Source organism: Corapipo altera, unplaced genomic scaffold (genome assembly GCF_003945725.1).
Source record: "Corapipo altera isolate COAL_440 unplaced genomic scaffold, ASM394572v1 1, whole genome shotgun sequence".
NCBI classification, from domain to species: domain Eukaryota; kingdom Metazoa; phylum Chordata; class Aves; order Passeriformes; family Pipridae; genus Corapipo; species Corapipo altera.
The window spans coordinates 34,012,721-34,035,320 of NW_020884873.1; the positions used below are offsets into that span (position 1 = coordinate 34,012,721).

The 22,600-nt window shown below is 38.1% G+C and overlaps 1 protein-coding gene across 10 annotated transcripts in view; it reads right to left on the reverse strand.

Moving 5' to 3' along the window:
• Positions 1 to 1,726: 1,726 nt before the first annotated feature.
• The window catches only part of TBC1D30 (TBC1 domain family member 30), a 58,788-nt gene continuing 37,914 nt past the window's right edge, over positions 1,727 to 22,600 (reverse strand). For 4 of the 10 annotated variants that reach the window (XM_027660406.1, XM_027660470.1, XM_027660441.1 and 1 more), the window contains 10 exons: positions 20,627 to 20,755; positions 19,358 to 19,543; positions 16,531 to 16,699; positions 14,951 to 15,119; positions 12,067 to 12,172; positions 7,806 to 7,918; positions 7,502 to 7,641; positions 5,627 to 5,833; positions 5,364 to 5,420; positions 1,727 to 4,121 (listed from right to left, as the gene is read on the reverse strand). In XM_027660406.1, coding sequence (XP_027516207.1) covers positions 3,340 to 4,121; positions 5,364 to 5,420; positions 5,627 to 5,833; positions 7,502 to 7,641; positions 7,806 to 7,918; positions 12,067 to 12,172; positions 14,951 to 15,119; positions 16,531 to 16,699; positions 19,358 to 19,543; positions 20,627 to 20,755 — 2,058 coding nt within the window. In that variant the 3' untranslated portion in view covers positions 1,727 to 3,339. The remainder of the gene's footprint in view (positions 4,122 to 5,363; positions 5,421 to 5,626; positions 5,834 to 7,501; positions 7,642 to 7,805; positions 7,919 to 12,066; positions 12,173 to 14,950; positions 15,120 to 16,530; positions 16,700 to 19,357; positions 19,544 to 20,626; positions 20,756 to 22,600) is intronic. The other 6 variants (XM_027660416.1, XM_027660449.1, XM_027660425.1 and 3 more) reach the window with 4 other exon arrangements.

The window sequence follows — 22,600 nt, forward strand, 5'->3', positions numbered from 1 at the left end:
GTCAAAGGTGTCCAAGCAGCTTCTGGCTGCCTGAGAAACCACCCACCTGGCCAGTGTCTGCTGGTTGATGACACATGGGCTGAAGGTGCTAGTCTGGGATGACTGCACATCTCACATCACTTGCAGGACTCCACAACAACCCCCTGCCTTGAACGAATCTTTCACCAACAAAAGTGAGTAAAACTGGAGCAAAGAATTGACAAGGGTAGGGATGCATTACGACAAGTTTCTGTCTCTTCCTGCTTCAGTGGAGCTGGTGTCAGATGATATTGGTTCCCTGCCACTAAGCCAGATGTAACTGCTGCCCATGGATGGGCACGAGGTAACTCATTGCAAAGAATGTCAAGGAAAACAACAGTATGGTGAAGCCACTCACCTTATTTCTGTATTAACAATTTCACATCATTTAAAATACATGCTGTGGAGGTTTGAAACAGCTTTTTAAGTCTTGAATTTTGAACATGAACATCTACCTGAATTGGAAATACCAGTGTAAAGGGATGCATTTTACTTTTGCTTGAAATAATGTTTCGTTGCTTTTCTAGCAATCATTCAGGATTTTTTGAATGGGTTCTGGTGGGATTTTTGTTAAGCACACAAAATCGAATTTTTGCTATAGCTGCAGTTGAGGATGTATTCTCAACTGTTTGCTGACAGTAATTCTGAACAACTGATTTCTACCATATACTATTTTTACCACCCAAGTGCAGACAATTTCAAATAACCTCAGAATAGCTTTGGACCTGTTTCCACTTGCAGGACTGTAAGTGTCCTCAAAATAGAATCAAATGCTCCTTCCTTGAAAGCTTTCATGTGATGATGGTGAAACACATTCTCAGAAGGTCAATCTGATCCTAATACTCTCTCAAAAAAAAAAAAAAAAGTCATATGGAAGAGAGCATTAGCACAAGGAGGCCTCAAGGAGAACAAAATATTTATGGAGGAGTGGAGGAGAGTCCCACCAACATGCTTCCCAACATCCTCAGTTCATCATCAGACCTCATTTGCTGAAGGGATTCTTTGGGGAAAAATAAGGGAAACTTCTCTGGAGTTCCCTAGACCTCATCTTAATGTTCCATCTCAGTGCTAAGTGATGAAGCTGTCTTTGTTGTATGTTCAACAGGCAGATTTCAGAGGAAGAGTGAACATTCTTTGAGGTAATGAAATGTATCTTTGAGGTAGCTAAAATGAAATTCTATTTTCCCATCGAGCAGTACTTAAAGAAGATGTCCTGCAGCAAGCATCCTCAAATTAGTGCACTGAGTTGCTGTGGTTCCTTTGCCTCAATCCTAACATTCCAAGTACAGGGCCCTGAGTGCACACTCATCAATTATCGAATAGTTCTGAATCACTAGAAGGTGTTCTGTTGGCTTTCTTTCCCAAGACCTATATTCATGCAAAACTTGCTGCTTTTCCACTGCTTAATCACTTCTTAACATGTTGAAAATTCATGTATGCATTTGCAACATTTAAACAGTTTTTGCAGATTGACAGTCTTTATTTTTACTGGTTCAGCATACAGCTGCATGATACACTGAAGCTAAGAAAAACTGGGTAGGATGATTCACAGTAAAATTTTTGAGAAGTCCATTTCTTCTAAATAAATGCAGAAACAATTTATATACAGTCCATGATCAGGGACTAAATTCTACATTATTTTAAATTTACTTTGCGCTAAAAGTAATCATTAGTGACAATACTACTATAACCTGGAAATAAGGCAAGATCTGATCTACATCTGTTTTATATTTATAGTATTCATTCTTGAATATTGTTTTATATGCACACGCTTGCATAAAACAGCAAAATAAAACTGTCCCCACAACAATTAACAGGGTATATTGTAGAGCTTATAAGTTATGGTATACAGTAAAACTGATATCACATCCTACAGGTTATGGGATATATTAATAAATACACAATAATAAATTAATTTTCAAATTTAACAAAGACTTTTAAAAAGGAAGCAAGATATTACATACAATGGGGTTGATTCATCATTACAGCTTTTACTCCAGCTTCAAATTATGGCCCTTCCATGTCACAGAAAACTCGGAAGTAAGGTAATGAATCACAGTCAGTACACACAATTTAGCAGAGCTACAACATTTTAAGAGCAATCTGAATTTCTTGGAATTTGAGTGCTAGATTTTGCAACCCTGAAGTTGAATTATCCACATTTAGTTTCTCTGCCTGCCTCTGTAATATATATACATACACACACACACATATATATATGTATATATATACATATATAGTACTTGCCTTATAATATTCACCAGCTTTGCACTTTTTAATTTGGAAGTAAACACTCAGTTTATCACTTTGCCATTTCTCTTTCACACCAAAAAGGAACCAAGCCATGGAAGCCCGTGGTTCCATCCCATTAACATACTGGCTGATGTGTTGGCTTCTAATGGGAAGCGGCACTCTAAGCATCTAATCACTCTATTTAAAGAATTTAAAACCCTAAACTACTTTGGAACGTTCATATATTTTACCTACTGGTAAGCTGGCAATTATTATTTAACTACAAATCTAATCTAGATAATAACTTTTAAATCCATTGAAGCCAAGATGTGCCATAATAATAATCATACAACTACGCATAGAGTTGTACCTAATTCCTAATTTTACAGTGCTGCAACTCTCCAGCAGTAAGTAACAGAAATGTATCTATGTACACATGTAACAGAAAAGGAGCAAATCAGTGTTGCGGATGGACTTATGTCTGCTATTCTCATGCTCACTGACTACATTTATATTAAAAACAGTATCAGCAGAGAATTGCTGTGGGAAGAGAAGCACAAAATGCTGCTTAAGAACATCTGAAGCCAGATGTCATGAAGTGATACTTTTGATTGCTAGGACTGCTTGTGCTTCTGTTAAGTCATGGCTTCTTTGGCTCTCATGGAGCGTGAGGATGAGGTCTAATGGGGAAGCTGCGTAACAGCCACAAAAACTGTTATACCCGTCTGCTGCACTGGACAATTTGTCCTTCGAGCTCAGAAAGACAGGAGGCAGCCATGGGGGGCTGAAGGGCTAAAGGCAGCTGGTGATTTAATATCTGAGTTAGATTTAAAGAAACAGCATGCTTTGCACTGCAAATTAATGTTTATTTTACACAGGACCATCAGAATTGACAATAGGGTGCCAGAGCACATCTTCACTAATCCATCCCATAACAACACAGGAACACAATTTTCAAAGACACCTATTTATGCATCTGGTAACCACTTTTGTCCCCATTACTTAAAGATTAGAAACACTCTGGGATACACATACACATGCATACATTAAAAAAAAAAAGGTAATACAATTTTTTTGTAGTTTTTGTATTCATCGTTTCCTGGTCCCACTGTTGCCACTGGCAGACTTATTGAAACTTCTGCTCATTTGTGGGAAGTGTACAGTTGGTGTTCTTTCAGTGGGGCCATACAGCCCTAAATTCCTGGCTGTAGCTGACTTTCGAAGAGGCTTGACACTGGGAAAAGGATTGAAGACTTGTGGCTTTGGGTTCCCAGGTTGGGGCAGTTTAGCCAGGTTTCCACTGTCTCTGGATGAAGTAGAGGACTCTGATAAATGTGGCTGGCTGGACTGACGGGGTGTTGACTCAGCATCAGTTTTGCTATCTGAGGTGAGTTCAAGTGCTTCCAGTTTTAGCTGAATCGCTGCCATGTTTGTACTGCTGTCCACAGAGAGCCGCTCAGACAACTGCTGATCAGCTTTCTGAGTAGTCCTGTTATCCAAACCACTTCCTTCTCTTTCTCCAAAGTCAGAATGTTCGGCATTCTCCTCCTTTGCACCAGGACTATTTGTTTTACAGCTCTCACTCTGCTCATCTATCAGTCCTACGGTATCCCCATAGCCCAGCTGGCCTTTGGCCCTAGCAATATTCTTCCGATGAACTCTTATGTGAGTGCGCCATGGAGAGTTGAGTTTTGTTTTAAGATCTTCTTGGGGAATGGGAGACATCTTCCCTGTAGCATGACTTGGGATGTGAATAACAGCATTTTTGAGAGACCTGTTATTCATTTTCATCTTCTTTCCTAAAAGGAGGTGGTTTATCACTGGGGAATGGTTTACCTGAGAAGGGAGGAGGCTGGTAACTGGCCCCTTGTCTGAAAGAAAGCATTTAAAAGAAGCACAGTATTGTTAAAGAACAAAACAAATTAATGTTCTAAGGATTAATCACCAAATTTGACGCCTTTCTTGAGATATAGCAAAGGTTTGTAGGACTAAGTGCTTACTGAAAAAAAACAAACCCAAATTTAAAAATCATCACTGAATTTCACTAACGTCTTGGACTTGAACAAAAAGCTGTACCTTTTATGATAAAGATTTTCTGTTCTCCCTCCCTGCTTTGCACCTATGGGTAAGTCCTGAGCCAGAAAGACCATCAAAATAAATAATAAAAAAATTAGCTTCTTGATTTTTGGAATTGCACTTCTTCCAACTGTAAGAGACAATTCAGTCTCCATACAAGGTCAATAAAATAAGCCTCTCCATGAGGCTTGTGTGACTGGAAAATGAATCAAAGTACTTTTAATGGATAAACCATATCTTATTAAACCAGAGGAGTAGACTCAGAATTAGAAATTAGCTCAGAATTAAAAATTAGATGAAAGTTTGATTAAACTAGAAGCCCAGCCCTGCATCATGATTAGTAAGATTAGAAAGGTTTGTATCTGGAAGGTAAGGGTTGGCAATCCTTGGGAATCAACATTTTACTGTTTGCACTGTTTCTGTTGGATATAGCCTTTGTTCAAAGCAAATACTTCATTAATATTTAAAAAAAATTCCTTACAAATTATGTTAATGAAAAATTGTAGCTCCATGTATTGCAACACTTCTGCTAGCACAGGTTTAGACAATCTAGAATAGAAATAAAAATTCTCCACAGTGCATGGTTGAATGCTGACTTAGAAAGATGACACTCAAGTGGGGTAGAATGAGTGCAGTGGGCTGTGTTCAGCTTGCAGGCCCACTAAAACCATCAGCTGTGCTGTTCATGCCAACCTCTGCACTGTTGAGTCTGCCAATAAGGGAAATAGGCTCTGCAACCTGGATTGCTAAGTCCAGGTTGACATCCAGCTCAGCCCTCAGAACAGTATCATTATAGGCAGGTAAACTGCCAGCCACAACAGAACATCTAAGCCTGTTCCTTGAGCTGCATAATTTGCCAGGCCCAGATAAATTCAGAGTTCAGATAATACAGACCACATGGTCTGAAGCATCCTCATCTCTCCATTTACTTTTTTTCAGTGCTTCAGTATGTCAATTCCAAGAGTGCCCAAGATTTAAAGTTTCTAATCAGAGAGATCAACAAAATGCACCCAGATAGCAAAGACACTTTTAAATACCATTGTTCAGTTGGTCCCTGGGACCTAAAAAAATCCCAGGGTCATCATCTTCAGATCCTGACAAAAGAAGAAAAAACATCACCTTCTCATTTTCTGTCTGTATGAAGTCATACCCACTTTACTACTAATGTGCTATATATTCCATCAGTCTTTCTCGTTTTGTCTATTTGGATAAATGTAAAAAACTATCATTTGCCTTGTCTCCAGTGATGAAGCTAAGCTTGCAATAAATCAGTAAATGAGGCATATTTTGATTATGTTACCTGCTCTGATATATACATGGTGAACCTGCTGTTGCTGCTTCTTCTTTATCCTGGAATATTGCTTTTTCAGTGCATTAATATCAGTGGTCATACGCTCCATCATCATGCTGTTAAAAGCAGCATGATAGTCGCTTCGGCAAGAGTCTATTGCTCCTGGACTTAACTCTGCAATGTTACTGGAACCGAGACTTTGTTCTTCATTCTGATCTGCACAAGGTGGGAATAAAGGGGAGGTGAGGAGTAAATTGGCCTACTCAAGAGTTCCACAGATTATTTACAGGGGAATTCTGTATCTGATTCCTATCATCTTATTTACTGTATTCTTAAATTAAAAATTTATTATAATATGTATATTTAACTCAGCTGTGCTATTTACAATAAATAGTATTACTACTGGTTAAGAAAAGCCAGGGCTTGAGGGGAGGTTAAAGAGTACAAAAGTTGATTAACATGGCAATGCCAAGTTATAAGCATAGTTCTTCAAATATCCAAAAGTACATCAAACCATCACTGAAGTAACTCAGTAACTGATTATTAAAGACACTCAGCTGGTCAAAGAAGAGGCCAACAATGCAAGTTATAAAATACCTTACAGTCAAGCAGGCATGAGCTTAAACAACTGACCTAGTGATACCACCAAGAAGCATCAAGAAACAGTTACACCACCACAGGGTGAAAGCTGCTAGTAGCGACAAAAGGGATAGGTGCAGAGCAGCTGAGGGTCAGACAACTTCAGAGCGTCTCTAATCAACAGCTGCAGAGCATCAGCAGGGCAATTTATTTTCACAGCTGTTTCTGATGCACCACCAACCTGGCACTCCAGGGTCAGGGGGATAATTCTTTTCAAGGGATGTTTATTTGTCTTTGGCTTAGTTTGCAACAGCAGTTTGATGTTCTGACTAAGTGCTAGCTTGAAACAGCAGGTAGAGTCTTACAGTCCCTCCGGAAGGGAAAAACAAAACACCACAGCAATCAAGAGGAAAATTGCAGCTCACAGGTCTCAGCAAAACGAAGACACAAGAAAAATGAAGTGTAATCAGAAAACAGCAACTGCTACATCAGTCTGAGGTTTTTTTGGTGGTAAGGTGGAGGTGAGTTGAGGATAAGTAACAATGGCCTCCCCTAGGATATTGTGAAATCACTGTTAATCCAGTACCATTTCAGAAAGGTTGCTACAAGTTAACAAATCATCTTTGCTTTTCTTGTATGGATCAGAACTTTGTTCTCCTTTTAGAGGAGGTATGCACAGGTATACATACAATTCTGTCAAGAAACTTTATTTCAGTGTGGAGGGATTGGAAGAGTAGTGGCATTTTGTCAGAACATCCTAAACCATACCAATTTTTTTAAAAAAATGTGAATATATCAAAAAACCAAAACAATCTGAAGCTTGGACAAAAGGGCAGTGAAATGACCTGCAGAATTCACTCACTGTGAATACTAATACTAATACGGAGGTTCCAATATCAGCCATGCATATATGAAAAAAGGTCAAGATCATTTATTATATGTACACTCTTCAGAAAATGCTGACTACTTGACTGCTGTCTTGGAAATATGCATGGATTTAGGGTGGACTGTTTTCCATGCTTTGGTTTTCTGTAGGTGGGCAACATTATGGGGTTGTTTTGTTAACCATTACTGTAGCCAAATCCTTAATTCACACTGTCATTTACTGTATACCTACAGCCTTCCAACTCGACTTTGAGGACATCTTTGATGACTGCAGAGCATGTCATTTGGTACCTGCTGTAACCTCTATGTGCATATAAAACACATTTTCCATAGCAGCTTTCACAGAAGAAGGTACAGACAATTTCTGCAAGGGCATGCAGATTTAACCACATTTTCCAAAATTAACAAAATCACTTTTACCTTTCATCTGTTTTTGGTATTTTTGCAGTTCTGGTGCCAAAAACCCACTTAATGGTCCAAGACAGCCAATTGCATTTGCAATTGAGTCTTCATCATCTAAGTCATTCTCTTCATCACTGTCTCTGGTTCTGCCTAACCTTCTGTCAAATGAGAACATAAGAGAAGTTAAGAGACATTCTTAAATATGAACATTACCAAACATCTTTATCTTCTTTAAGAGCATACAAGGGAGGGTGCCACCTGCCTTTTCAATTCTACATAAACAATAACCCTATATGACATAAGCAGTACATTTCAAACTTACCCTGAAAATGAAGTTGATTTTACTGCTGCAGGAAAAGGAGTAATGTTGTACGTGTATTTCTCCCTTAATTCTGCCAGTTGTGGGAAGGGAAACTGAGCCATGGTATAAACAGTCTGGGGGGGGGAAAAAAGCAGCTTTTAAAATTGCTGATTTAACGAACAGTCCCACAAAAGATTTCTCCATGAAAAGACTTTCAGAGTCTTGGAGGATTAAAGGATGCACATTCACGTGCTTAAGAAAACGGTCAGGTTTTATGATTCAGTCAGTACTTCCTGCAAGACTCACTCACTAGAAAAAACCCAGAGCATGAACTGAAGTTTTGCCACTCCATTAAACTACAGTGCTACTGTGAAAGAAAAATTTTCTCTAGGGCCTGAACAGTGATAGCCTGCCAGTCTAACAGACAAAGGCATTTTATGATCCGGAGAAAGACCTACCTCTGGCCCAACACTTCTGCCTGTTCGTTTGATCTCTGCCATACTTTCCTGTTTGTTTTTTTTTTTCCATAAGTCTCAACTCTCTCCCTTCAGAGAAGAAAGTTTGTCTGGAATTTATTTCTACTCTTTATGCCTTTTCAGGTAACCTTTTCAGAGGATAGTTACCCTCTAAGTGAAACCATTGACTCCGAGTCCTCCACTTACTCCTTGTACCTACTGTTTTAGATTATGTTTTAGCTTTTGCTTGTCTCCAATCAGTGTATCTTCTAGATCCTCTACAACTTCTCTCATTTAGCATACACATTTTTAGCTTAATTATTTGTTATCAGATTATAACTGTAGGCCTTGCTTGTCACCTGACTAAGAGATCCACAAAACAAATTTTATGCTGATGCAAGTTCCACTGGAAATTAAAAAAATATTGTCAATCAAAACCTGTGATATCCTCCCAGCAATATTTCAGCGTCAAAGTATTCTGTTTCTAGTTTGTACACAGCCTTGGAAGCCACTTGGTTAATTCTGGTGAAAACTGCGTCAGAGGGAATTGGCCTATATACACAGAGCATGATGCAGCCAAGCTTAGTACCTTATTTATGGTGATAGGGGACAGATTCTGGGAATAAGAAAAGAGACAAGGAAAAAAACCTCTATTTTCACCTTGAATCATTTTACAATTCTCTGCCTTACTCTAAAAATTCAAAGGCATCTACACCCTCAGCAGCATACCATACAGTAGGCTGCAGCTTCCAAAAGAGAGTAAGCTGTTCTGCTGACAGCTCAAACACACTCATCTCAAGAGCTGACCAACACTGGTTTAAGGCTCTTCTCTCTTTTCACTTTCATAAAAAAACCAAAAAGCAAATGCAAAAATAAGCCCAAAAGATAACACAAACAGTGCTATTCAAGTAGAAAGTTAACAATGAATACCATCAAATCAGGGTAACTGTCTAGGGAGATAGTCTAAAATGCTAGAGTACCATAGATGGATTAATTCCTGTTCCCCTCCATCCCAGTAAATACACAGGGATGCTTCTCTTTCTCCTGTTGGCTTCTCATCTCCTCTACACTTCAATGTTTCTGGATGTACAAACTGAGTTAGTTTAGCTGCTTATAAAAATACTTGCTTTCTGAGAAGGCATGAAAGCATGGATTCAGTCTAGCACAGGCTGTTTAGAATATCTGCAGACACCTGGTGTACAGCCTTCTGTCTCCATTATAAACAGGCCAATAAAATTACATTACTGAATACTGTATTTAACTCCTACTCTTGAATAAATACCCTGTCTAGAATCTCATGTATAGCACTAACCTTTTATTTACCCAAACTGTTCAATCTGAAAAAAGAAGCTGTAGGCTTCCTCCTCCAATCCCTCCACACTCTACTCAGTAAAACAATTTAATAAACCTTGCAACACAACAGCCAAATCTGCAAAAGCTTTAAGCCCTCAATCCAAGGTACTGCTTGCATAGGAAGGATAAACTTACAGCAACTATATATGCTGGTGAAGAGAATGAGGACAAGAGTCCTCTGACCTGCTTTAGACATCTGCTCTGTCAACACTTCCCTTCAAGGATCAGTTATCCCTCCCTCCTCTAACTCCCAAAGCAAACAAGCCTTTTAAAGCACAATTTGTTTCCCAGTGTTTGAGAAGTGCCTGTTAGTCTTCGCTGGCTTAAGTGAGCCTGGACAAGTAGTTCAGATGCAAATGTATGTATTATGCAAGTCTAAAGAAAAGCGAGATGATTGCCACTAGCAAGCTTTCCTGAAACAGGAAGTGAAGGCAGAGTGGGATATTAGTCCTTTCCTGCAGTACGCTACTAATCGTTGAGCCACCTCGTAAAAAGTATTACATGTGAATTCATAATTCTGATTTTTATTAGGGGAAAAGAAAAAAAATTGAAAATAAAGCAGTCCAAACATTCGTCTCTGTCTGATTCCACTGAAAAAGTTCTAAGAAATTTAAAAAGCAGAGTGTTCAAGCAGCCTAGGTCTTTTCATTAATGCAGTGATTCATATTTCTTAATTTTCTTCTCTAACCAGACAAATATGCGGTAGCATTCATCTACCCTGATGGTAAACTCTTGTAGTGCCTATTTGTCTCCACTTACGGTAAAGAGGGCCTAGAGTGAAGACCTCAGAGATGGCTACACTGCCAGTGTCAGCCTTCGACTTGAAGAATGTTATCAAACTATATTGTGGTCTCCTCAACTAAGAGGACACACATAAACTAAACGCATTTCTTCTCTATGGACAAAACTTCAACCTGCCACACCCTCCATATCAATGGCAATGCCTTCCTACCTTAGCGTTCCTGTCAGCGTCACAAAACACACACATATGCTATGAATACACACATACTTTGCACCAAGTACTCATTTTTTGCTGAAGCACAAAAAGACTGCTAATTTAGTGTACCTGTAATTGCAACAGTTAAAAACCAAAAACGATCCTTCCGTCCCAACAACTAGTAAGTTCACTATGCCCTATTTTCTATTACACACAATTGCAAAGAAAGAAATCCACACTGAGCCATTGAAGTCCACTTTTCTCAAGAATATTCTTTGTCACAAATATCACATCTTGATTTTGTACCACACTGGAGACCAGGAACTGAAACACAATGAATATGAGAAGGCTTCAGCTTGTACTGTTCTCCTCACAGATCCTCAGTATCTGAACCATCTTGAGAGGAACCTGAACACCCCTTTTAAAAAGCATGTGAGTAGCTCTGACCAGCATTTCCATTTTTGAAGCAAAACAAAGCCACAGCACTCACCTCTCCCATTCCTAGAGCTTTCTCATCAGACAAAAGAACAATAACCAAAATAATAAATCTGAAAATAATCCTTTACACTTCGGGGCAGTACTTTACCAGACTAGGGAAGTGTATTATCCCAGACAGTAAGTTTTGCTTCCAATAATGGGTAACAGAAGTCACCTGCTAACTACTGTTATTAAACTCATGCAACTTCATAGGCCAACTTTTTTCCTTCCTCAAGGTAGGTACAAAATTTCAGGTTTATTATTTGCTCTGTACTTGCACCCATTAAATCACAATGCTCTAACTCATCAAAAGGAAAGTTCTAGGAGTGTAGCATGAAGTCTTTATAAAACATCTAAGTAAACAACATCTTAAAGATATCACAAGAATAAGTGTAACCATGAATAAATAAATTTTATCTGCAATATTAAAGGCTCTTTATTTTTCCAGAACAATGTGGATCTTCGTTGTCATACAATGATGTATGCTATGAAAACTCAGGGACTGCAATTATCTACAAATGTCTTTGTTTATAGTTCACTAATGACTGTTCAGAGCCTTTCTCTTTTTTTTTAAATCATGAAGGATTTTTTATTCCCTTTTCACTGCATAAACTCTTGCTTCCCACAGTGTCTGCAGAATGAAAAGCACACTGTAATAAACAACTGACCAAAACATCAAAATAAGACAAAAGAACACCCTAAAAATGATGACTACTAAAAGACTCTATATCTCACTTGTGTAAATCAAATTTTATTGTACTTTATTGGATTTTTATAATTGGGCATTATAGCACAACAAACTTTCAGATGTCAACATAGAACCAATTTTTATCAAATGAAGTCTAGTGGTTCTCTATATTTAATGCATAAAATAAGAGTTTTAACTGCAGGTCATCTATTTGTTTCATTAATGTGCCAGCTCAACCCAGTTATCTGAAACTTTTATTCTCGGGAGAGTTTAGGTTTCTGCAGTATCTGAACAAAAACGTAATTTGTTGGGAGTCAACATCTGAAGGATGACACAAAACCCACAAACTATAATTATATCACAATTACTCACCTGCATAAGTTCATTGCTGTCAATCAGACTGTCTTCAAGCATCTCCTGGGTCAGCTTGCCCATGGTACTGTAAAACTCATCTGCAGTTTCACAACACTCTATTTGCCTACATCAGAAAACATGTTGGTTTTTATTTTACTTTTACATATGATGATATGTAAACCAAACCTGCTTTTTTTATCATTATAAAATACACTTTTCCATTAGTCAGCCTAACTTTTATTTGCAATCCTGCTTAGACTTCCAAATAATAAAATTGCACACATGACATTGGAAAAGCTGGTGCAGTAAAAGGATGTACTGAGTACAGCTTACTGTCCTGATTGCTCATGATACTGTATTTATGTATGTCCAGACAGGCTATTCTTCTGTTCCTTTCACTTCTACAACACAAGAATCAGTAAATCCTGTCTCCTATTAGCACAAGGGCATTCTCTCATCAGCTCAAAAAGGGAGCATAAGGATTTCTTGACTGCCTCATCACCCATTCTTCACCATGCACCAGATGGCTGAATTCACTGGTGAACTCTTTTTGTCAGACAGGAACATATTCTCTGGCCAGAAACCATTCCTGTGTATATATATATGTCACTGTGTTCAAAAAGAATTAAGCTAGCATAATGCAGAATGAAGGAAAATTCCCTCAACATATTTGCAAATCCTATTTCTAAATTAAAGATGCCGAGTTTTTTGTTTTGCCTTTTTGTTTGTCTGCTTTCTAGTGTGTTTTTAGTCGTCTTGGGGGTTTTATTCTGACAGGGGGAGGAGTCAATTGGTTCGGGTTTTTCCCCCAAAGTCTTCTTTAAATCTCTAAAAACACAGAATCACCCACAGTGTCTGCTAGAGGAAGAGAAATATGAGTAATATGCTTTCATGAGTTGGTGTTCTACATATGTTAAGGGTCAGCTGCTAAAAATCTCTCCTGTCAAGTGAAAAATGTGTTTTACTTCTTTCCCAAAGAACTGCATTGATGGCCACATACCATAGCCGCTCCTCTAAAATACAGCTACTGGAATGATGACAAAAATACAGTGCCATTTTTCTTGAGCTTTAGAAGAGGACACTTTCTTGATCCTCAGCCTCTGTACAGAACAACCATTGAACTGTGAAACTTCTACTGAAATCTTAACATATTTCAGTTAAAATAATGATTACGTAGGTAAAAAAAAAAAAATTAAAAAATTAATATGGTATGTAGCCAATTATCAAAAACTTACTGCTTACCTTCCCCGATACCTTCTCTCTCTCATGACCTCCACATACTGCACCTATTCCACTGCATCTATTTTTGACTTCCCTGTTCTTTCAGCCTCCCTCAAAAGTACAACTGAGCCACCAACATTTTTAAAATGCACTTCTCACCACATTTTCATTTCTAGAACCATAGTCTTGAAAACTATGAAGATCATGAGACAACAATCATTATTTCAGGCCCCGCTTCTTTAAATCTCCCCTGTTCTATTTCCAATGGGGGACAAAGAGAAACAAAAAACCCACAATCTTCTCCAAGCAAAAACATAATGCCCAGTTTTTCACCAGACCTTCTCCCATTCACCACAAACAACAGTTACAAAATATTCAGTCTGATCAGCTTATTCTTTTGGACATATTCTTATAGATTTCTTCATTCTTTTTATTTCCATTTTTTAAAACATGTTAAATTTTTCTTCAAGCTTTACAGTAAAATCTTCAAAGCAGTAACTTCCTTTTTTATCACGGGTTGTAACACTCACAGTTACAGCTTTTAAGTGCACAGAGACCCACTGCAATAGGACCTTTTGTCTAAAGCCCTATGTGACTACATATAGCTTAATCCTAAACCAAATGATTTGTGCAAGTTTCATTTATTAACTGATTAAAAATGCTCTCAGGAAATTATTATTACAATTATTATTCTTCAGATTAAAAATTAAATGTACTAAATAAAGCCTCTTACAATGCTACTGGCTTGCAGTGCTAATTTATTCAGTAAGAAAAATGAAGCAAAACCTCCAAGAACAGAGCCAAACATAAATCCCAGTGTTTCGGTCTCAGGGAAAAAAGGAAGGTGAGTGTTAAAAGGCATCACAAGGAAAATTTGAGGCAGCTGCTGATGCCAGCTGAAAAATGTTTCCAGCTGAACTAACAGCTGCTTGACCTGTCAGAGCTCACACCTCCCACTGAAGCCAGCGACAAAACTCATTTCTCTGGGAGCACTGTAAACTCTCTGGAATGCAAATATTTGCTGTGACAACAGAGAAGTTTAGAAGAACTAGCCATCTCTTGTGGTTTTGGCCATGTGGTGAGTTTCCAAGACCTTAAAGGACTATGACAGAAACTTGGCTCAAACATGCTTAAAAGCAGGGAATTTCAGGAAAATTTTTTTCAGTCCTTAACAGAAAAGACCTGTGTCCCACTAAGTCATTCCCTTAGTAACACTGAACTCTTTTATTGGGCATAGCAAATGGGTTCAAATCCCTACGTCTCCTTAAGTGAAAACAAGAGAATTAACATCTCCAACTTCAGGTACCCAACAAAGTTAGCTAGTCACCCTCAAGTTTCTGTGTGTGCTTTTCCAGAGAATATTTACCAGTTCCTTCAGAAGTTTATGTTCTGGAAAGTCCAACTAACCTTTTAGCACAGCATGAAGACATTATACACAGACAACTCAAACAACTGGAGACATTTCCTGCAGCAAAGGTTGGTTATCATGCCCATTCTGACATGATGTCAGAATAATGTGTTTTTGGGAAACCATAGAGGTCCTTTGTGCAGCTTTTTCAAAACAAAATCATTCTCCTGAAAGATTCCATCTTGTTTAGAATTGAGAACGTGCTCTTTGGGAAAATAAAAGTTACACATGGCTCATACTGAAAAGAAAAATCACATAAAAATGACCACTTACTCTCCGAGCTTCGCCCAGATAGCCAAAGCTACTCTCAGTATAATTTCAGAGCCTTCAAAAAATACTGAATCCCAGATCTTCAGAACTGTATGGTTAGGTAGACAAGTGGCAAAGAGCGTCAGAAACCACTGCATTGTGAAAACATTTGTAAGTGGGGGTTCGTAGCCTCCTGAAGTTAAAAAACAAAAACAAACAAACAAAAACCTTGAAATACTACAATTTACTATTATTTTACAAGAAGTATAAACCACACACTCAAATCCACCAGACATTCTAGTACCTCTGTCATTACTCAAAACTTACTTAGCCTACAGCTGTCCAAAGATAAGCTGAGAAAAGCAATGGAAAAATGACACAGTCACCTTTCATTCTGCTGCTGCAAAAACTAAGCAGCAACACTGGGTTTGGACTGTAAACCCTGGAATAAGCTACCACACTTTTTTTCCCTTGTATCAGAAAGATTGCTTGTCTTTCTTCAAAGCCATATGAAATAAAAACATTTATTAAAAAGAAAACTAAAAACTAAACACACAAAACCAACCAAACAAGAAACCCAAAACAACAACAACAACAACAAAACCAAAACCCATCAATTCCCCCCCAAAACATTTGCTGCATTTCTTCAGCAATTGACAGCATAAGTCTTTATCTCCATGAAGGTGAAGATGACTGTCTGTGTAAAGTCTTATGCATAATTTTAATATCCTCATGCACTTAAATATTTCAGCCTGAAACTCTGAAGTTTTACTTTCTTGTTACGCTCAGAGTACCCTTTGTGCATCCGAGTATTAACTGGTGCACTGAAGGCCATGACCAGAGAGGTTGGCCTGTGAAAACACTTTCAAACAGCAAATACTTCCTTGATACCCTTTCTTTGTTTTTTATAGTTTGGACATAGCCACATGGAACATAGTAGCAGATCTTTTCTAAGATGTAACTCAGGGTGCACTTAGCTTCCTGACTGAAAAAGAAATTCAACCAATTAACAAAGAAACCAAAACATGATTCCCAAAACATTCCCAAATAAAAAAACTGAAAGTCTGGAGGGAATGCTACACCAGGAAAAAAAAAAAATCACAGTGAAAAGCCAGTTTCCAGGTAGCAACCCAAGACGTACTTCTCAGTTTTGCAGCTGTGTATTGCTAAGCATCTAGGTGAAGAAATACTAACCTACCCCCACTGGCTCTCCCACTGTAAATCTTCCCAGAATAGCTATATAAGTCAGCAGCTACAAGGAGCAATAGTAGGACAGGTATTTTGAGCTAAGGCAAGAAATGATCTTTTCAACATAGCCCTTGTACTAAACTATGTGTTAGTGTTGTCACTCCATGCACTATATAGTCTTATCAACACAATTCTGCTTGCATCTAGTGGTGGGACCAAATTATTTCCCCTTTTTTTTTTCCTGAAAGCACCACCTTATTTATGTTAAGGTTATCAATAATTGAAACCATCAGGTTTCACCTTAACAATTTAAAATATATTCTAAGCAATAAGCTCATGTAAACAAACTGTACTTTTAAACCAGTGCTCAGATGAAATAGCAAGACAGAATTAATAGCATTTTCTGTTGAACATACCTCCACTTTCTCTGTTAGCAGCTCTTTGCAAGGTGTCTAAGTGCTGGGACAGTTCAGGAAGCTTCATTTGTAAAAGATCTCGGAAAACAGCCATATCCACAGAGAGAGCACGGAGATTATTGACAAAGTAGCTATCAGGAAGCACCTTATCAATCAGGTAAATCATGATCTGTGGGAAAATGAAAGATCATCATGTAAGACTTACAGAGCCAGTTATTTTCTAGGAACAACATAAAAATAAAAGCAGAGAATTTGCAAGTTCTCTTCACTAAAGAATAGCTCAGAGCCAGTGACAACACATGCCTCTGGCACCTCCATTTATATGGGGAGAAAACATTATCATTTTAAGCATCTACAAGTACTCTTAAGTATCCATAAGCAATCAAAATGCAAAGGCCTCTTAAGGCTGCCAGAATTTATGAACCATCAATGACTGAAATCAATGTCACACTAAGCTATGCCCAAATTGGCAGCATTAATCAAATCAAAGGCAACTTTTAGCACTTTTGACGTTGGATGTATTAATGACATTCTCCACACTGTGGGACAGTTTCAGGGTCCCTTCTCTGGTTAGCTGCCACAGCTAGAAGACTGATTGTCCAAATCACCTCTTTTCTCTCCCCAGAATGCAAGATACTGTTCTTTAGAAAGAGACTCTTCATATATTTTACTGTGATGTGTTACCATGCACTTGTAAAAATATGCTTTATTTTGTTCAGATATATTTCAACCAATGGAAGAATAATTTATTAAAGCAACATTAACTTACACCTATGCTATTTCTGCTTTCATTAACTACTTACGACATAAGCCATAAAGAAACCAATTTATAAAGGCTTTTGCCCCCTTCCCACCAAATCATATTACTTAACAGATCTCAGATATGTGAAAGCACAGAAAAGAACAGAAATCTTTTTTCAATACTTGCATCCATTCCATTTCATCAACATGAAAATTGCTTTGAGAATGCTTTTTTAAAAAGCAGATTCATGTGTTTCCCAGTTTGCAATAGATATTTTCTTCATTACACATCTCTACATATTTATTTTTATTATTTGACTCTGTAATATTTCCCCACAATAATGTGCAAGAAAAAATATTTTTTATGTTTCAGTATCTATGAGACTCATATGCACACTTTTATAGCTTCTACACATGCAAGTTGTGATTTTCTTGCTTACCCTAATTTCCGTAGGCTAACTTTAAGGCACTTCCAGGGATTTAACTTAAACATGCTTACCTTAACTACTGAAAGCTCAAGCATCACTGGCTCAAGCATCAAGCAAGCATTCACTGAAGCTACCACCTTGGGTCCTATGCTGTTAAAGCCTCATGGTGTCAGTAGTACCTGCCATTTCCCAGCCTCTGGAAGATGCTTCCCACAGAGCTTTTGTTTGTAATGTCCTTCCCAGAAATGGGACCTTACTGGCAAACCCCGAGAATGCCCTTACTCCTTTAACTCCTAGACTCTACAATAATTCAAACATAGTTACTCCATAGCTCCAGTCCTGAGGGCACCTTTACAGGCACCTGTAGCTGTTCTGAAGTCACTCATCGCTTGGTTTAGGTGGCAGTGACTACACCGAAACAGTCACATACTAACTCCCAATTACTTTCTACTCCCCACCCCCGCACCCCCAGTTCCTTCCCCCTTCTTCCCCCTCTCTTCTGGGAAAATTCCAATCCTGCAAAGCCCACACACTAAGTTTGGAGAAGAAACGACTATTTTTCATTCTTGTTTTTATCAGGTAAGACCTGTTATGGTGCAAACAGCCTTCAGTGCTTTATATCCCTGGGGCAGTCTGGCACCATTCCATTGTCTCCTTCCCACAAGGAGCCCAATACCACTCACAATAAAAGACAATACAATAACATAAGGATGTACACAGTTCTTATAATGAATTGGGACTTCATAAACCTCAGGTGATCCTATTTCCTATATTACCATAATGTGTTTTTGATATAAAGTAGGTATATCATGGTATTTTCTTCCTATTACGGGCAGCTCTCTAGAATGCAGGAACAAACACCAGCTATCTGAACTCTACTACCACAAGCTTTAAATTTTAGGAGCTCTGAGTGAATTTAAATACTTATAAAATTTAAATCGTTGCCTAAGGCAAACAGCTCAGTATCTCAAGACTCATAGTTATCTTTTACTAATCTGACCTCAACTCACACACACGAGTTTACTTCAGGAAATTTGCACATAACCTTGGCAAACCTTAAACCACTTCCTATAAAATAAACTGTATTTCCATTTTCTGACATACTGTAAATCTCATAAAGCTTTCTTTTAATTAGAATAAAAATAGCCTAAGAAAATAAACCACTGTATGACTAAGATACCCCAGAAATCAGTTTCAAGGTGATTTACTTGCCTTTTAAATATTTAATGTTTTCCTAGCATTTGCTTTAAAATATAGTAGATTTACTAACTGCCTTGCATGCCACACAAGAGTTTGATACTGGAATTTTAAAGTTTCAGCTACCTATGATGTCTGCAAGCAGACTTGGGAGTATGGAATAAGATATTTTGAAGCAAGTAGCAGTGTTGCCATTTATTTTTATTAATTATTATTTCGTTAATTTTTATTATTTTATTACAGCCAAACCCTCATTTGTTTCTGTTGGAAAAAAAATTAACAGTGATAACATTCAAACTGTTCATTTCAGATAGGATAAAAAAAAAATCTGCAGATACAAACTGGTTAACTCCTTTGACTACTGCTCTTTTAGGCTGTCTACAAAATTCATCTACTGGCTTATTCTGAAGTTCACTAATTAAAAGCAATCTTCAACACTGAAAAAAAAATATTTTACTCACTTTCAGGGCATCCCCTTCATTGCCCTCCATTACTTCCAGAATAAGTGCAGCTAGTATGTTAAATCCTTGACAATAGCCAACAGATTTGTTCCACCTGGCATAAGCCAGCAAAACACGCTTTAATACCACTCGATCTTGCTCTGCCTCCTGGCCACAGTAAGAACTGCAACCAGTTCGGTGAAGGTCCTTTAAAGAAAAAACAAACAAACCAAACAAGGACAGACAAGATGTGTATCCCTTTAGTTCTCCTGCTTATCCCAGCTTTCCTTCCACCTCTGCCCTCCCAATACCTACTCTCAAAGTTGATGACAATGCTTCTTTTTCAATCTGTAAACCTTTAGCCAAGAGAAATAGTTTCAGCAAGCTCTGAAATAAACAAGTTACCTAAAAGATGTTCATGCAAAGTTGTCACAGAAGATACTAACAGATCTCTGGGTTTCAAAGAGGCAAGACATAACAGCTGCTTAATTGCACAAAAAACAGCAGCTGTTTTTATCAAAGTATAAAAGAAGTACTGGGTAACTAAGTTTTCAAAACAAAAATCAGAAATCGTGTCCTTGAGATTTAAGCGATTTATAAGTGAAAGGCAAAACACCTACTACAATGTTTAATATTTAGTAAGTATTATCTATAAGCTTAAACTACCAAGTACAGACAACAACTGTAATAATCAGGAACAAAAAGTATCTTGCTTCATGTACTCTAATTAGGGCGACTGTAGAACACAATCTCTCCCCAAAAGAGTAATACTCCCTAAATAGGTAAACAGACTAATATTTAAATCACTGCAGCAATAAAAGTCTCTTAAGCTCTTCCCTAAAGCTGCTGTCTGCTTTAAATATTAAACATTCATTAGCTGAGAAATATATACAGACAAGTATGTTTCACTCCTGTAAAATAACTGAAAAATGTTCAATTGCTATATTATGAAACATACTTTTAAATCTCAAATTTTTGTGTTTATTTAGCGAGAAAGAAAAAAACCATTTATGTTTCTTTGTCTCCATTAAACTCCAATACATCTTTCAAAATTAAAAAAAAAGTAAAAATTGAGGAAAAAAGATCAGTAATAGCCATTTTTTTTCCTCAGCTGACACTAACGAGACTAGTGCAGAAAGCCCAAAGCAGCCAAAAAAAAATTTTTTTGGTGGACCAAAGGGAATTAAGATGTAATTTTTGCCAAAGCAGTTGCACAGAAGAAAACAAAAACAAATTCAAATTTCAACTTTTCACTAAAAAAACCCCACCAACAACAAATTAATTACTGGCTACCTTTACTATCTGGATGCCCATAGAGTCATCATCAGGATTACTTCTTTCGTTGAACGTGAAACGCATGGTTTTGTCCCAGTCAATTGCTATACTGTGTAAGTACTGATCAGCCAAGGTCAGCCAAACCTAGAAATACACAAAGAAAGTCAACAAAATTAATTATTTCTTGGATTAAAATATAAAGTTTTGACATTTATTGTTAGATTAACCTCATCAGCTTCACCCATATGTGATCTCCTCGAAATATGCAGAAGAGGACTATATCTACAACAATTTTTGCACCATTAAAATAATACCTTGATCCCTAAATCAGAAAGGAAGGAAAAGGTCAGCATTAAGCGTCCAGATCTGTGAACTGCTTACAAAGATGTAAGTCCACTGTCAGACACTGAAACCACAGGGGCCCTCCATGATGGAAGCGCAAGGCAAGGACCCTCTTTTTCAGTTCAGCCTTTCTATCCTCATAACCTACAAGGAGTTTTACAAAAGGGTAACACTGCTGCTGGTTTTCCTCAAACTCAACCATGGATACATCTCCTGGAAACTCCACAAAAGAAATCTAAAGGTGCTAGTGCTTCTCTTTACCAGAATTCTCTTTTGATCAACTTTGCAGAAGAAACAGTATCTAATATTAACCATTTGGGATTGATCTAAAGGCATCACTTGGATCAGAGTAACTTACTCTTACAAGAGGGCTTCCTAACCTGTTGGTGCTACAGGGAATTCTGAAACAAACAATTTGATTATTTTGAAAGCCTAATCATTACCAGAACAGATTTATGCAAGTGTACCTATGACAAAGGCTGGACCGTTATTAAAGATTTGAAAAATTCCTGAAACATGAAAGAGACATGCACATCATACAATGACAACAAGTAACAATAAAGGATCTTTCTCCAGGTAACTGAAAGATACCATGAAAGCAAATTGATCAAGTTTTATATCAGCCATTAATTCACTCAAGTGAGAAAAGCAATTTAGACACTTCCCACAGATTTAAACACTTAGATAGCTGCATGATGAAGGAATTTATAGACAGCTCCCAGAATCTCATGTTTTCTGCATTTAAATGTCCCTTCCCACACTTTTGCAAAGCCACCATGCAGAGGAATGCTGTTGTTCCGCCTCCCAGCAGCTTTGGCTCTGCTGACATCCTATGGTGTTGTTTGACTGGATTCTTTCTCTCTGCCAGCTCCAAAAAACGAATGTCACATGCCACAGCAATAATGCAGATGTCATCCTGCTCCTTCTGCTGACAGCAAAGGAGGCAATCAGCATGCTGCCAACACAAAATCCTTCCTTTATTTTGGTATCTATCTTAAAATCATTGGGAAACCAGGGAATGGCAATGAAAAGACCACATTCCTTTTCTTAAGGCTACTTCTTTGGGTAGCATCGTGTGGTCACATGTCAGCAAACACAGAGATGGGCAGGCACAACAAGAAGGAAAGACAGAGATCTGAGTTGGATGATGTGGCAGACCATACCCTCAGCAAATCTGCTGATTACACTGAACCCAAGGGCTCCTCAACAGGATGCAGAAATTGTCTGAAAAGAGCCTCATGAAGTTCAATGAGGAGAAGTTCAACGAGTCTTGCATCTGGGGAAAAAAATCCCAGGCAGCAGTATATGCTGGGGACCACCCAGTTGCAAAGCATCTCTCCCAAGAGGAAAAGCTGAGAGCTGGGATCACTCAGACTGAAGGCAGCTCAGGGGGGATCCTAACAGCCTGGATAAGCACCTGAAGGCAGGGTGCAAGAAGGACAAAGCCAGGCTCTTCTCAACAGTGCCCAATGACAGAAGCAGAGATAATGAGCACAAACTGAAATACAGGAGGTTTTCTCCAAACATCAAGAAACAATTTTTCACCGTCAGGGTGATGGAGCACTGACACAGGTTTCCCAGAGAGGTTGTGGAGTCTCCTTCCTTGGTGTCCCTGATTGGGCAGAGTGCAACTAGGTGCCCCTGACT